Below are 16,797 nucleotides of genomic sequence, written 5' to 3' on the forward strand. Positions count from 1 at the left end.
ATCCAACGGGACGGCTCCAGCCTCTCTGGCGCCGTCCTCCTGCCACTGTGGCGCACGCGAACCGACGTGGCAGGAGGAGGGCGCCAGCCATGCTGGCGCCGCCCCAGGGAGGAGGGCGCCAGCATGGCTAGCGCCGCCACCTCCATTCATGTTTCTTTGTATGGAATTGCAACGGTGTCATTTTTATTTTATTTTTTGGGATGTTTTTTCACAATCAGGATCACGATACAACCAACCACAAAAAAAATTTAAACTCGAACTACCACTTAGCTAAGTCTGAAAATATCTAGCATACCACTTAGTCTACTTTGCACCTTCACTAAAATTAGACCATAACTCCTTTAGTAAAACCCTTTGATCAGCATGTTAAACATAATGCACTCTACCACTATATGAAATTACTTAATCTAATTCAAAATATAACCACATGAAATGACATATATAAGTTAAACAGTACATAGAGATGCAATTTTTTTATTTTTATTTCATTTTTTTGATATTTTTTTCACACTTAGGAGAACATAGGAACCAACCGTATAAAAAATAAACTCAAACGGACAAAATATGTGACATGTAGAATTTTACAAAACTCTACCGAAACGGACAAAATATGCCATCTATTAAAATAGGCGTAACTTTCTCATACGGACTCGGAATCAGGCAAATAATATATGCACGGACATCTACAGAAAAAGTTACATCCGATTCTCCCCGGCTTTGCCGGGTTCGGCGATATTAAAACCTCCAAATTCCGCTTGCAAGATTGTGTTTTCGAGGAGAGAAGTTTTTCGGTAGAGCTTTGGAAAATTCCACATGTCACATATTTCATCCGTTTGAGTTTATTTTTTATGTGGTTGGTTCCAGTGAGTTCCTAAGTGTGAAAAAAATATCAAAAAAATAAAATAAAAATAAAAAAGTTGCACATCTCTCTCCTCTGCACTAGTTCGGAGAGAGGAGAGGAGAGGAAAAATTCTACATGTCACATATTACGTCCATTTGAGTTCAATTTTTCTATAGTTGGTTCTTGTGTGTCCCTAAGCGTGAAAAAAAATATCAAACAAATAAAACAAAAATAAAAAATTTCGGGGGGGGGGGGGGGCGCCAGCCACTCTGGCGCACTCCCCCTGGCCACCTCAGCATCGCCCCGCCACGTCGGCGGTGGGACTCTGGCGCCCCAAAAAGGACCATTTTTGGGATAAGTTTTTCTAGAGATCTACTTGCGAAATAAGTTTTTCAAAAGGACCAAAATGTGAAAAATCCAGCACGAGCGACGACAGCTTTAACTAATGAAAGTGAGTTTTATGCTTTGTAAGACATGTGCACTACTCATTAATTTGTCGGATGTAGCTTAGATGGTTAATTATATGGAAATATCTGAACAAATAATCTTTAATTATATTATTAAAACAACTTTAAAATAAGGCACCACGTTCGTTGTGAGGGCTAAAAATTCCTACATTAATCGGAAAAAAAGTAGAGTCCAAATAAAAATACAATTTAAAAATAACTAAAATTCGAAATTAAAAATAAGCACTATTAAAAGAAGAAGTTCATATATAAACCTAATACGACATTAATTCGGAATTAAAACTTGATTTGACATATATATATAACTCTTAGGTAATATTCATTTCGTATTAAAATAAGTTAACTTTTAGGGTTTAAACTTTATCCTAAAGCAAAGTCTGGGTTGCCTATTTATTTAGCTTATATAAGTGGGTTCGCGGGTTGACTGATCACTTGCAGCCTTATCCAAAAACTACTCCCTCTTCTACTCTTAAGTCCAAAATTTGAAAATTTTTATTCTTCAATTATCATAACAAATCACAAATACTGTCTTCCCATTAATTAATGAGGGACATTTTGGTTTTCTCTCTAGGGCTACAAGTTCTTTTGTTCTGGGATAAAGTACATGTGAATATACTTTAATAGTGCGACGAATAATATGCACGTTTCCAAGAGGGTCTGATTCGATAGCATGTAAAAGAACTACTTTAATTTTAATCGTCTTATATAACACGCGCAAGCCAAGAATTGTGGAGTACTTTAATACTCGAATATACGCACAACAGCTATAGCTTAGGCCCGGTTTAAATCCCTCCTAAAATTTTTCAACCTGTCATATCGAACGTTGAACACTTGCATATATGAAGTATTAAATAAAGACTAATTTGTGAGACGAATCTTTTAAGCCTAATTGCTTCATGATTTGACAATGTGGTGCTACAGTAAACATTGACTAATGATGAATTAATTAGACGACTACGTTTAATACTTTAAATGTGTGTCCTTATATCCGATGTGACACGCTAAAACTTTACCCCCTTATCCTTATCCGGTCCAAATAATTAAGGGGCTGTTCAGTTCCAAAAAACTTTTTCCAAAAACATCACATCGATTGTACAGTTAAATATAGATAAATAGAAAATCTAATTGTACAGTTTGCATGTAAATCGCGAGACGAATCTTTTGAGCATAATTAGTCCATGATTAGTCATAAGTGCTACAATAACCAACATATGCTAATGACGGATTAATTAGGCTCAAAAGATTCGTCTTGCGGTTTCCATGCGAGTTATGAAATTAGTTTTTTCATTCGTGTCTGAAAACCCCTTCCGACATCCGGTCAAACGTCCGATGTGACACCCAAAATTTTTCATTTCACCGACTTAAAAAGGCCCTAAAGTGATTGCAATGAGTATACTGGCTGGAAAAAACTTGTTCATATGCCGTCAATCACGCGATCTGTCACGTCGTACGACAATCATCTTATGATCGACATGATTCACCTGGTGTGCAAAGTTCAGCCGACATTTAGGTTTACTTTTACCATATAGTTATATTTTAAGACTGATAAGTATAGAAAATATGATTAATCTTATATAGAATAGGAAGATATACACACGTTTACCGAGGCATTCAACCCACTAGTACTCCAATCATTTTGGTCAAACCTTATCTTAGACGTGACAAATTGTAGCTAGCAATCAAATACTAAAATCATTTCTGTTTTAATAACAAAATAAATATTAGTATGTACGGAGTAATAAATATATTGTTGATATAATATGATTGACAAGTGATTGACCGTGATATAAATAAAATGGCCACTAGATTGGCAGCAAGGTACAAATAAAGGCATGTTTAGTTCGTGAATGAAAAGTTTTGGTATGTCACATCGAATATACGTATACCTATTTGAAGTATTATATGTAGACTAATAACAAAATAAATTATAAATTTCGTCTAAAAACTGTGAGACGAATTTATTAGCCTAATTAATCTGTCATTAACAAATATTTACTGTAGCACCACATTGTCAAATCATGAAACAATTAAGCTTAAAAGATGCGTCTCGTAATTTACACACAATTTGTGTAATTAGTTTTTTTTTATATTTAATACTTCATGCATGTTGTCGACGTTTGATAGTCACGACTAGGGTATTTGGATAGTATGAGGATCGTTGGTAGTAGGGTATATACGAGATTGAGGTAAAAGAGATGGAGACAAGGATTTTTATACAGGTTCGGGCCCCTTATCTAATAGGTAATAGCTCTACATCCTGTTTATATGAGATTGATATAGAAACCACATAGTACAATATTTGGGATAACCTATCTATCTGTCGTCGAATTGGCGGCTAGATAACCAACTCGTAGTCAACGACAGGGTAGTCTTCCTCCTCGAATCCGCACCCGTCGAGATCAGAGATGGTGCTAGATCCCTCTTGCCGGCTTCCTTTTGCGCTGGATGGGGTATGTCTAGACTAATATCTGATATTGATATCCGGTGACTTGTCTTGGCGTATATTAGCTTGTGTATTGTGTGTCTATGGTGGGTGTCACCCCCCTCTCCTAGGGGGAGGCTTGTATTTATACCCATAGATGCCCCCTCGTTCAAGTAGAACTAGAGAGAAAATATGGATACGATCTGATTAGTCCTCGTCGTTTCCATATAGAACTCTTTTTGTCCTTCCTTATCCGGAACTCCTTCTATATACGAGGTATGATTCCGTATAAGACTTGGTATATGGTGGGTCCTGTCAAGTTTAGTCGATTACTATTGGGTATATGGTATACATAATCTTGACCTATGTGTCTAATCAAAACATTTGATGTGACAGGGTGAAAATTTTCAGAGTTGCTAGAAATATGGCGTCATATGCTACAGTCGATTTTTTTCAGCCACTTACACAGTAGTTACACCTCATTTACACCCCACTTACATATGTAATTAGTATGTAATTTTCGAATTTATATATGTAATTTTAGTACTTACATATGTAATTTTGATACTTACATTGTAAATACACTAAAATTACATATATAATTTAGGGACTTACAATGTAAATACATGCCGACTATTTTTTGATGAAAAATATGGCGCCATAAATATAGCTACACCCAAAATTTTTTGTTTGGTAACTAAAAAGGGCCTAAGAAACAGATATTGATGCCACGTGACTAACGACCGAGAAACACGCCACGTAGTGGTCCTTCGTATTCTCCTGCCAAAAATCGCTTGCGCAGCTGTGCATACACGAGCGACGGCAGCTTTAACTAATGAAAGTGAGTTTTACGCTTTGTAAGACATGTGCACTACTCATTAATTTGTCGGATGTAGCTTAGTTGGTTAATTATATGGAAATATCTGAACAAATAATTAAGTTAAACAAATGTTTTGTTGGTATATCATGAGGGTCCACAAAACTGTTCGCCGGTCCAAAACCAGTCATGAGAAGTTGTCGGTTGTCACTTAAACCAAACAAATTTTGAAACTCGGTTTGAATATGCTTTTGAATTTGAGAGCTATATATAACTAAAAAAATATCCGTCTGTTATAACGGGTGAAGGCTATTTTTATCTTATTATTGTTATATATGGTTTAGTTAAGGTGAAATTCACTATAAGAATTCGCTTGGATTTTTTTTTTTGAAAATCATAAGGTGATGTAGTTAGGAGTCCGATCATTTCAAGTTGCATGCAAGTTTTTTTAAAGAGATTTCTTATATGATTGCTTATGTATTTCTAAAAGCGAGTGAACTTGAAAACCGACTCAAATACAAATATGTATTTCCAAAAGCGAACGAACTTAAAAACCGACTCATACACGGATGACGTACCAAAATACTAGAAAAACATCTTCATTTTTTATAACAGTAGAGATATACGTACGTGGCAATTTGTCAAATCGAGACAGGGTATTTTGTGAAAACCAAGTGATCGGTTTTGTGAACCATATATGTGTATCGCTCATAAACTTGTAAGATCAATCCACATTATGAACTCATAGTTTTAGCTTTTCTAAAATTAGTAACTCTAAAATTTAGATTTAGTAAAATATAAAGTAGAACGTATCATGGATTATTAGTTTTTAAGTATGTCTAACATTTATGTCTGCAATTCAAAAATAATTTATTGTAACTGATATGAACTCTTAATTAATATAAACTATAAATATTAAATAATGAACAAATTGTATATAAAATTATGATTTTGATATTATAATTAATATCCATATAATAATAGCCTATGCACCAATTTATAAGAAGATGTACTTGTGGGTATATTACTTCACCCACCAAGATTTAAATTATGGTGTAACCACAAATATTAATTATACATATAGAGGTGTGTTTTCAATATGATTTTGTAATGTTAGATTTATCATTGGTCTCCATCTCCTTGAGTATGTGATAAGGGCAGTGCTGTGTGCACATGAAGGGATGTCCCCTCATGTATCCTTTTTTCTTAAATTCAATACAATTAGCTGTATTTTTGAAAAAAAAAACTAACAATGTAAAGTATAGTATCATCTAGCATTAATTCTATAAAAATAAAGTTCAAACTCGACCTAAGTATTTAGAAATGAAAAGGATAAATTTGGATATGAATAATACCACTACTATTCGTATGTTAAATTTAATTATTTTTTATAACTATTTGGATGGTTTTTAGATAAATGAGGGAATATATTCTCAAGATTTTAAAATAGTTTAGCATTATCGTGTTCTCTCTGGAAGCAGTTCTTCTGACTTACTAAACTCTAATTTTATGCATGTGGATCCATTGAATAATAAATCCAAATATGTCAGTGACTCAAAGTTGTATAAATAGAGACCCAAATATATCACTCTGCTCTATCGGCAGGTTATCATTGGTTTGTTACAAATAGAGAACCAAATATGTCAGTGACTCAAAGTTGGATGATGTCACTTCGCTCCATCTGCAGGTGTACTGATAGAGATTAGCAGCAGCTTAGTACTTCATGCAGGAGTATATATATAGCAAGATCGAAACACTAGGCAGGGGTAGGGAGCTACACACACATAGACGAACACAGGCGCTAGTTAGCTAGCTTAGCATTGGTAATGGAGAATAATGTCACCATGGACGAACATGTGTGTCCGCAGAAGATGGTGGCATTCGTCTATAACATGACGTCACCCTACGGCGGCGACAACAGCAAGGAGACGTCGGTGGTGGCCATCTCCGCCCTCACCTTCTTCCTCGCCGCCGCCTTCTTCGACCTCAACCTCTTCAGCCGCTTGTCCCGGGTGAGCGCCGTGCTCAACCCCACCGTCCGCCTCCTCCTCGCCGCCTCCCTCAACCTCTTCCTCCCCGTCATGTCCTACCTCTTCTCCGAGGCCAAGATGAACGGTGGCGCCACCGCCGGCAGCAACAACTGCAAGAAGACGGCCAAGAAGGTCGCCGCCGACGAGCTGTCGCTGCTGGCGCGGGTGATCCTCATATGGATGCTCCTCGTCGAGCTCCTCCGCAAGAAGCTGGAGGGCGCCCTCGTCATCACCAGGGGGACGCAGGGCTACTCCAACATCGTCACCCACGCCGCCAGCGTCGTCTGGATGGGCAACCTCGTCTTCTTCACCGTCAAGGCCCCCGGCAAGAAGGCCATGTTCGGCATCCTCTGGGTGCTCTGCGCCGCCAAGCTTGTCCAGCGCGTCGTCATCAACGAGATGGCCAGGCGTTCTTCCGGCCACGGCAAGAACCCCCGCCTCATCTCCTCCTACATGGCGGCCACCACCCCCATCCCCACCGACATGGCCGGCGCCGCCGCGTTGGAGCGGTGCAGGTACGCCGTGATGGGAGAAGAGAACATGGTCGTCAAGGCCGGGCCGCGCGGCTACGAGCTCGACCTCGACGTCGCCGAAACCGACGAGGTCCTCACCGTCGGCAAGATCTGGCGGACGCGAGAGCACCCGAAGCTCAAGAGGCTCTGCCTCTCCTTCGCGCTCTTCAAGCTGCTGCGCCGCCGCCTCGAGGACGTGCCGCCCATGACCAAGCGAGAGGCCCAAGAGTGCCGCACCATCATCTTCGATGGCCTCGGCAGCAACGCCACCGCCGCCGGCGATCTCGCACCGGAGGTGACCGTGTTCCAGGTGCTCAAGGACGAGCTCAACCTGTTCACCGAGTACTACCACTCCGTCCTCCCCGTGGTGCTCGCGAGCCCCTACTTCTTCTTCGTCAACTACGTCCTCTACCCGCCCGTCGTGTTCGCCCTCTGCCTCATGACCATCGTCCTCTGCGGCAATGGCGGCATCCCCTACGTCATCAATGCCATGCTGACTGACAGCTCATTCCTATCCGTCGGAGTGGGCACCATGGCCAAGTGCCTGTGGAGCGCCGTCGCCAGGTCGTCCAGGGCCTTCTACACCTTCATCGACGTCTTCATCTGCTACATCCTCTTCATCGCCGTCGCCTACGAGGAGGCCACCGAGACCCTCGTCTTCCTCATCTCCGACTGGTTCGCCGTCTCGCTCCTCCACGCCTACTACGGCAAGGCCACGCCCCCCGCCGCCGCCCGCTTCGTCCTCAAGCTCTCCAGAAACCTCAGGCACTACCCGAGCCGAATCACCATGAAGCAATTCTCCGTTCTTGGATGCTCTAGCGACGTCTCCACCCTCCCGCTGCCCACCGCCAAGCTGCCCAAGCACACCAAGCGCTCCATCCTCGAACGCTTCCGAGACGCCAGGCCGCCGCAGGACGGCGGCGGCGGCGCCGCCGTTCCTCTGAGCAAGAACAGCCCGGCGGCGTTGTCGACGGAGCCGTTCTCGCGGTTCGCGTGGGCGTGCCAGGGCGGCGGCGGCGGCGGCGTCGCGGAGATCATCCTTGTCTGGCACATCGCCACCACCCTCCTGGAGGCGCACCATGGGCCCCCGCACCCCACGGAGCATGTGGCGGAGGAGCGGCGGAGCCGGAAGACGGCGGCGAGGCTGTCCAGGTACTGCGCCTACCTCGTCGCCTTCCAGCCGGAGCTCCTGCCGGACAACAAGGAAGGCACGCAGCTCGTCTACGGCGACGTGATGAACGAGCAGATGAAGGTGGCGGTCGGCGCCGGACAGCTCGGCTACCACGTCTACCTGACGTCGGAGTGGGGCCGGCTCGACGCGGTGCGCAAGATCGCCGACAGGCTGACGGCGACGGAGATCCACCGTGACAGCAGCGCGGCGGCGTACGCGAGCCTGACGGTGCTGGAGAAGGGCGCCGTGCTGGGGAAGTTGCTGGTGGAGGAAGCCGACGGCGACGACAAGGCGGCCGCGGGGGGGCGCGCCGCCGTGTGGGAGATGGTGGCGGGCGTGTGGGTGGAGCTCGTCGCGTACATGGCGCCGTCGAGCGTGGAGGAGCACGCGAGGGCGCACGAGGCGGGGCTGGTGAAGGGCATCGAGGTCATCACCATGCTCTGGGCGCTCGCCACGCACACCGGCATCGCCCGCCCCGACGACGAGGTGCCAGTGGAGGGATCTGTGTAGCAGATCAGCACGTACGCCCACATTCCGCCCTCCGTACTACGCACGTACGTGTGTCAGTCAGCGTGTGATTTCCGCGTACCCTGTACTACTTCGCTTTCCATCTGCTGTGGAATTTCTCCTTCTTTTTTTTTTTCCTTTTTGTTTGTGCTTGGATTCGGTTTGGAGTGAGGGTCTTCTGCACAGTACTGCACATACAGTACTGTTTCACTGACATATGGGCCCCACAGACCATCGGGCCCACATGTCAGTCTGTAGATAATCTGAGTTGTTCGGTTTGGTGTCAAGCGTGTAGTACCGTGGTTCGCCGCCGTGTGCCGCCCGATAGTTCTTCTCCCTCCGCCTCTGCCCCTTCCCCGGCATCTCCTCTCCCTCCGCCACCGCCGCCGCCGTCGTGTCGCCCGCCGCCTACTCCTCTCCTGCCTCGCCTCGCCCCGGCGGCCTCCTCCCAAGTGCTGGCCGGCTTGCCCAAGAGAAGAGAAGAGAAGAGAAGAGAAGAGTGAGAGAGAGAGGAGGAAGGGAGAGAGACGATGTGGCAGCCTAACATGTGAGGCTCACGTGGGTCCCACGCTGACTCAGCTGCACGTAGAACAAAACCGGGGTCAAAACCACCGAAGAATCTACTGTGACCGGTTTTGATTAGTTAAGTGACGATGGATATCTGGTTTTGTGGTTGGGGGACAATTTTGTAATTCGATGACAAGTTGAGGGACCTTCGGTGTACTTTTTCCTTTCATACTGACTTGGAAATGTCTGGATGGGGTTTGATGGGCCTGCATACTGGGCCTATAGCTCTAAGCCTGTAACCGGTGGAGTGTATGCTGGGCTGGAAGCCTGGTAGGACAAAAGGCCACGACAATTTTGTGCTATGGACTTCGGGGCCAAACGAAGTGGGCTAGAATTATACAGCAGTGTTTGATTGGATGTCACCCTTCCATTATACACTGCTGAATAAGAATTCTATAGTGGCTAATATAACTTAACATTATCATAAAACGGATAGGGAGTATATAGTACTAGTACTAGCTAATACTATAATTAAACATTATCATCAAGCATGTAGTAATACTTTCATTAAAAAAAGCATGTAGTAATACATACTTCCTCCGTCCTAAAAAAACTCAACCTGGTATTGGATGGAACATTTTCTAATAGAAGAATCTGAGCATACTTCTATCCAAATTTGTTGTTATAGAAAACATCACATCTAATATTAGATTAGATTTTTTTTTTTTGACGGAGGGAGTAGATCCGTCGGTCTATCCAACGAAAGCTGGTACGTCAGACTTGTCTAGGCACCACGTGTCCCTGGTACGGGACTCATCGTCGTCGCCGTCGCCGACGGCGATGGTCACCGGCAGGCAGTAGAACGTGGTGGCGACGCCGCCGTTGCTCCTGCTGATCCTCCCGTCGATCTCCATGCGGGTGGTGAGGAAGCCGTCCACCTGTATCGCCGCGCTGATGCCACGGCCGTCGAACAGCGCCTTCACGTACCGGAGAGGCACGTCCTCCGCCGCCGCCAGCGACACCCTCGCCGCCGCCTCGTGCGCCACCTGCTGCGCCACGGGCACGTCCGGGAACGGGAACTGCGCGATGATCGGCGCCGCCGCCGCCGGCGAGGCGGCGTCGCCGTCGTCGATGGCCCGGAGCGCGACGGTGATGCCCGTGTACTCGATGGAGGCGCGGCCGCTGGGGTTGAAGGCCCTGAGGACGAAGCTCATGTTCACGCGGGGCAGCGGCTTCATCGCCGGCATCCTGCTGACGGACACGCGGCCGCCGGCGACGCTTAGCCGGAGCTTCTCCGGGCGGAGTAGCACGACGACGGCGCGGGCGATGACGACGACGGCGAGGACGGTGACCACGGAGGCCAGCGTGCAGCGCGCAAGGTTCAGCCACCGGAACCTTGTTGCCGTCGGCTGCAGCTTGCTGCCGTCGTCCATGACGAACACACACTCCGCACACAGTACTGTTAAAGTTAGCTGGATGAAATAATCCACGTCACTCCATGATCCATCTATTGCCTACCTACTATATTTATAGACATCTATTGCTGTTCTGATACAAATTGATTAAGGGCATGTTTAGATCCTACTCTCACATCGAATGTTTGGACACATGCATGGTATATTAAATCTACTATATATATATATATATATATATATATATATATATATATACTACTTAAAAAATAAGAGGTGCTTCCATCGTCCGTCAAAAAAACCGGGTGAAAAAAAAACCGGAACGAATCCGATTCATCAACATACATGTTGATTGATGAAAAAAAAATACAACATGTTTCCGTCGTCCGTAGGAAAGGAAAAAAAAGCGAGAAAACAGAAAACAAAGCGAGCTGACCGATTCCTATTCCTACTAAAAAGGCGGAAAAAAAAGTACGGCAAAAAACGATTGTAAAAAGGAAAACTATGTTTCGCTATTTTTTTTTGCGGTTTTTTCGTCGGGCCAAACCCTAGCGCCGCCGCCATGTCGATTTGCATCTTTATGTGTTTCCTCATCCAATTGATTGCAAAAATCGATTCTCCACTACGCTCGTCATTTTCCCCTTGAATTTCCCTTTCAGTTCATTATTTTTTTCCCCAAGTTTTGTGGATTGCTTCGATTTTGGTAAAAAAAACAAAAAAGGGATCAAGTGGATCAAAATCCCTAACAATTTTGGAGATCGAGAAAGATTCGACCGCATTTGACAGAGAGGATCAACTCCGCCATCATACGGACACGGTACTATGCGAGCTCGACCAGATTACCGGATTTGATGGGAGGTTCGGCTCCGTCATGGTACGGGCACGAGATTGTTCGAGCTAGGCCTACAGCTCCACTTATGGGCTGAGGCGAAGAGAGATAGGCCGAGCAGATAGAGGTAGCGGACTGCTCTAGGACTAGAGCTGAAAAGAAGGAAGAAATGAACGTCCGGTCCAAAAACAAAGAAGCATCCGGTCCAAAATAAAGGGAGTATAAGGTATAGGATAAAAAAAGTTTTTACCCGTAGCAACGCACGGGCATTTTTTCTAAAAATGATGTGCCGGATTAAAGATCTGTTTATAAAAACGGAACCTACTGGTCGAGAGCATTCCATTTTTATATTATTTTAATTTTTGGGTTTGTAATTTTGCATTTGAGACCCTGTAATTTTTATATTTACATTTGAGTCCCTGTAATCTTACAATTAGGTACTTGTGGTCGTTTTTGATAAAAATAATAATAAAAGAGAGAGAACAAAAGCAAAAAAGTGCATAAAAATAAAAACAACAACAAATTAAAAGTTTTGTTTCCCCTAAGTCCTGTATTGGAGAAAAGCAAAAAAAGAACATTTGAAGAAAAAACAAGCAAAAAAAACGCGTGAGAAAATAATTGTAAAAAAAGGCAAAAAAAACACACGAGAAAAGAAAAGAAAAAAAAGAGAGAAAAATATGGTTTTCATTGTAAGTATAAAAGCAAAAAAAAAAGCTAAAAAACCTTTTAGAAAGAAATGTGCTATTTTTGAATGGTTTGAGAAAATCGCGCAAAAAAAACACCGTTTATAAAAAAACAAGCCACTCATTAAAATACAAACGTTGTCATTGACATGATTATTCATGAAAAACGTATATTATCATTTGAATTTTTTCACCCGTTGCAACGCACGGGCATTTTTGCTAGTATAGACTAAAAAATAACTAATTGTACAGATTGCAACTATTTTACGAGACGAATCTTTTAATTGCTCTATGATTTGACATTTGCTAATGATGGATTAATTATGCTTAATAAATTCATCTCGCAGTTTACGGACGGATACAATAATTAGTTTTTTTTATTAATACCGAACATCCCCTGCGACATCCTATAAAATATCTGATGTGAAATGATATCTAAACACACCCTAATTAGTAAAAGAAAGAACGCTGTCGTTGAAACGGAATTAATAAAACGCAATCACAACATCTCACACGTGCAGCACACTCGATCCCATTCCCATGACTAAATTTCCAGTCGCCTGAAAACCACAAATATTTTCCAGTCACATAATTAACATTATAAATTTGCTAAGCCTAAAATTAACTTTAGTGCTATGTAATTTGTAATTACACTTTTATTGCTATATGTTATTTTGTATTTATATATGTTTGAATTTTTTATGGAATTTTATAAAGAAAAAATTGACTTAGAATTTTGTAGATTTTGAGTTATAAGTTTATTCTATGTAAATTCCTGGATCTTTTGTTATAGAATAGTTTATTGTTTAATTATTAGGGAGTGATGAAAACCATTAAATTATAACCAAGTGACAGAAAACGAATAAAATGTTCAAAAATTTCAGGCGTATGAAATTTAGATATCATCAGAATAGTTTTTTGAAGATATATAATAAGTAACAAGCAGCACTGACGAGTAGTGACTAGATAGGAGTTTAGCGATGTGAGCAAAACACGGATTGTCTTCACTTTCTTCATTTCTTGCAGACATCCATGGCGAGCAGCCACCCATTTCCAAGCTGGTGGGGCGCCAAGCACTACATCATGGCGGCCATCGCCGGAACCCTCGCCGCCAGCGCCATCGTCATCGTCACCTCCGTCGTCCTCAGCCCGACGCGGATATCCTTCTCGGTCACCGGCGGCGGCGCGTCCATCAGCCGTTCCGCCGGCGGCCAGGCGTTTCTCCTCAACCTCACCATCGCCGCCGACAACCCCAGCCACCGGGCCGGGGTGCAGTACCTCGCCTTCGCGGTGAGCTTGCAGCAGTTCACCGCGAGGAACAGGATGGAGTCGGTGGAGGCGACGGTCCAAGATGGCGTCCCGTTCTACCAGCCGCCGGCGAGCTCGAGGAGCGTGCTCGTGACGGCGCTGCTCGTCGACAAGAACTTCTTCGGCGCCAGCCATGGCGGCGGCGGCGGCGGCAGAGGCCCTCCGCTCACCGTGGTGGTGAGAGGACAGGTAAGGTTCAAGGTCTGGCTGGCCTACTCCAGGCCGTACGACGTCGCGGTGGAGTGCGCGCCTGTCGACGTCTCCTCCGGTGCCGGCGGCGGCAAGACTAGACCCAAATCCACCATGGTCAAGTGCATCCCCTGACATGACATGCGTACACATGTCATCTACTCTCTCCATGTAGAGATTCTAGCCAAAAGTATTTTGAGAAATATATAAGTTTGGATTTGTAGAAAAAAGTATGCTACATTTTAAGACGGAGAGAGAAGCTAATGTAGTCTAAATAATTCATTAGATATCATATTAATTGATTAGCAAAGTGGTTATTTATGGCCACAATTTTATATGAATAGTGAATTTGTTGCTCAGTGACAATGCCAGTGGGCTAGATATAGTACATTCAAGGCCACTGTTTGTAAGGAAAAAGAAGGTTACAATAAGTTGCTATGCAAGTATAATTGTACAAAGCATGATTGGTACTTATATAGGGGCAGAAATTTGTGCTACGTATGAACCAACCGTACGTCGTTTTTAACTGCAAACTACTACTAATTCCTTAGGTTCCTCAATTAATTCCCTTGTGGAGATTGCAAATTAAGGCCATCGATCTCCTACATCATCGTTCTGTCGGAGAAATTCCCAGCCGTTGGTCCAAACCCAACATGAGAATTCGTTGCAAACTTAATCACGTACTGTCACAGCTAACACAACTCCATAATCACGTACTGTTCCTTTTAGCTAACACAACTTCTTTTTTCTCCACCGCGACAGCCCCTCCCGTCATGCCGCCTCTCACCAATGAGAAAAAGTAGGAAGAAAGAGAAAAAAAGAAGGAAGAAGGGAGAAAAAAATAAAAAAAATCCATGTCATAGTCCATGTGGCGTGCCACGTAGGTAAGACCACGGTGAAATGCGACTTTGGACTAGGATGATACAATAAACCAAGTTTAGAGATCTCGATGTGCGTTTTGCAAGTTCATGAATCTAAGTGAAACCTCCTACAAGTTTAAGAACCGCTGGTGCATTTTACTCATCCTTAATATTTTGTGAAAGGAGGAGCGAAGGTAAGGCTCCGTTTAGCACAGTTCTAGGTATCTAACTCCCAACTCCAACTTATCTGGAGCTGAAGCTATACCAAATGGTACAGATTCTTTATTTTTTAAGAACGGAGTTAGCAGAGCTGCTCCGTAAATTTGTATTACGGGGTGAAGCTGGATTTTCGTTGCTCCACAACTTCATTGCACCTCAAAAGACCCATAATTAAATAAGGAGGAAGCATAACTTCAGAGGAAGAACGTGCATGCCAGTGTAGTTATGGGAGGAGGGACTGCCCACAAATGCAGTGCAGGTGCAGAAGAGTCCTGTGTGGCTCCATGCCTTCCTATGACCAGCATTGGGCCCTAATTAGGGCCCCTTTGAATCAAAGGAATTATGAAGGAATTTCATAGGATTGAAATCCTATAGGAATTTTCCTATATATGTAGCCCTTTGATTCAAAGGATTGAAGTTTTTCAAGTCCTACAAAATTCCTATGGAATGGCTTGTTGCATATAGGTTTTGGAGGAAACTTAGCAAGAGGTCCAACCTCTTGGTAAAAATCCTTTAAGTCTATCTCTCTCATCCTATTCCTATGTTTTTCCTGTGGTCCAATCAAACGATCATTCATGTGTTTTTCCTGTGTTTTGCAATCCTCTGTTTTACACTTACATTCCTGTTAGAATCCTATGTTTTTTCTATTTCTCCGTTTTTTTATTTCTACGATTCAAAGGGGCCCTTAAAGTCTGGCCATGCAACTGCAAGCACCACAGGAAGTTGCTGGATACCAGGAGTCCAGGAGGCAATCAAACACATTAATAAACACGACGCGTGATCCACGAAAATACCATGCACTCCACGAAAATCGTTGTGGAGCGAGGATAATAGGAGACTATAACCTAATTAACTATGTTTAATCTTATATAATTACGGAGTGACGACATAATAATATATGTTATATATTTTTTAAAAAGAAAAAGCATACCCCTCAAACTACATACAAATTACGAGATCATTTGTCCTTGAGGGTTTAAAATCCACTTCACACACATGTGGTCCAGGGTGTGTTTAGTTCACGCCAAAATTAAAAGTTTGGTTGAAATTGGAACGATGTGATGAAAAAGTTGGAAAATTGTGTGTGTAGAAAAGTTTGAAGTTTGAAGAAAAAATTTGGAATTAAACAAGGGCCTAGTTATGCAAGAAATTCAATTGGATATTTATGGGATGAGTATTTCTTTTCTTATCTATATGTCATAAGTCATACTAGTAGTATCTTTTTTTCAAGCCTCGATCAAATTATCTCCTAACACACCAACACGTATGGTATTAAAAGAAGTGAATTATCCTAGTGGTATTTTCTTTTTTACTATAAAGGATGGGTGATCGATGTAACGTACAAGCATGCAGGAGATCGATTGTACCACCTAGTACTAGTAGGGTGGGGCAGATATATATAGCTGGCTGATATGTGCCATGGTCTACGCATGATAGATCAAGCCCCCTGAGTCATTAATATAAAACCAATTAGCAATAATGATATGCCTACCTCAGTTGGTATATAATTAATGACTGCTCAGTTAAGAGCAGGTACAATAGTTGACTATAAACCAGCCATAGTTTTAAATTTCGGAAGCAGCAATTCTGCCGCTGCTGATCGATAGAACAAAAATTTTCGAAATTTCGGAAATTTCGGAAAAATTTCGTACGAAATTTTTTGAATTTTTGATGGATTTTGAATAAATTTGAATAAAATTTGACCAAATTCACAAAAAATTTCAAAAAAACCGAAATTTTTGGGGAGATGTTGGCATTCGGTGGGGGGCGAAATTTCCGAAATTTCAAACACAAAAGCCACTTATAAACACATATCGAGAAGATAAAATAGGAGAGAGACGAGCAACGGACTACAGATTTGTACCTAGCTGCAACACAGACTCCAAGGCACAATATGTGTATGATAGGTACGACCATGTATTAACAGCGTAGTATATTATGTTTATACTCCCTCCATTTCACAATGTAAGTCATTTTAGCATTTTCCACATCCATATTGATGTTAATGAATCTAGATAGATAT

At 43.0% G+C, this 16,797-nt stretch overlaps 2 protein-coding genes across 2 annotated transcripts; one reads left to right on the plus strand and one right to left on the minus strand.

Moving 5' to 3' along the window:
* Positions 1-6,269: 6,269 nt before the first annotated feature.
* On the plus strand, positions 6,270-9,054 carry LOC9268194 (uncharacterized). The gene has a single exon (XM_015786711.3). It carries the CDS (start codon positions 6,374-6,376, stop codon positions 8,768-8,770), a length of 2,397 nt encoding a protein of 798 aa, XP_015642197.1. The 5' UTR covers positions 6,270-6,373; the 3' UTR covers positions 8,771-9,054.
* A 764-nt stretch (positions 9,055-9,818) lies between these two features.
* Positions 9,819-10,778, minus strand: LOC4339949 (uncharacterized). Its single transcript, XM_015787353.3, has one exon. The coding sequence runs from the start codon at positions 10,705-10,707 to the stop codon at positions 10,027-10,029; it is 681 nt and encodes a 226-aa protein (XP_015642839.1). The 5' UTR covers positions 10,708-10,778; the 3' UTR covers positions 9,819-10,026.
* Between the last annotated feature and the right edge of the window lie 6,019 nt (positions 10,779-16,797).

The sequence above is a fragment of the Oryza sativa genome, chromosome 6, assembly GCF_034140825.1.
Source record: "Oryza sativa Japonica Group chromosome 6, ASM3414082v1".
Taxonomy (NCBI): Eukaryota; Viridiplantae; Streptophyta; class Magnoliopsida; order Poales; family Poaceae; genus Oryza; species Oryza sativa.

Coding starts and splice junctions, on each gene's coding strand:
- LOC9268194 (XM_015786711.3), top strand. CDS start 6,374: ATGGAGAATAATGTCACCATGGACGAACATGTGTGTCCGCAGAAGATG.
- LOC4339949 (XM_015787353.3), bottom strand. CDS start 10,707: ATGGACGACGGCAGCAAGCTGCAGCCGACGGCAACAAGGTTCCGGTGG.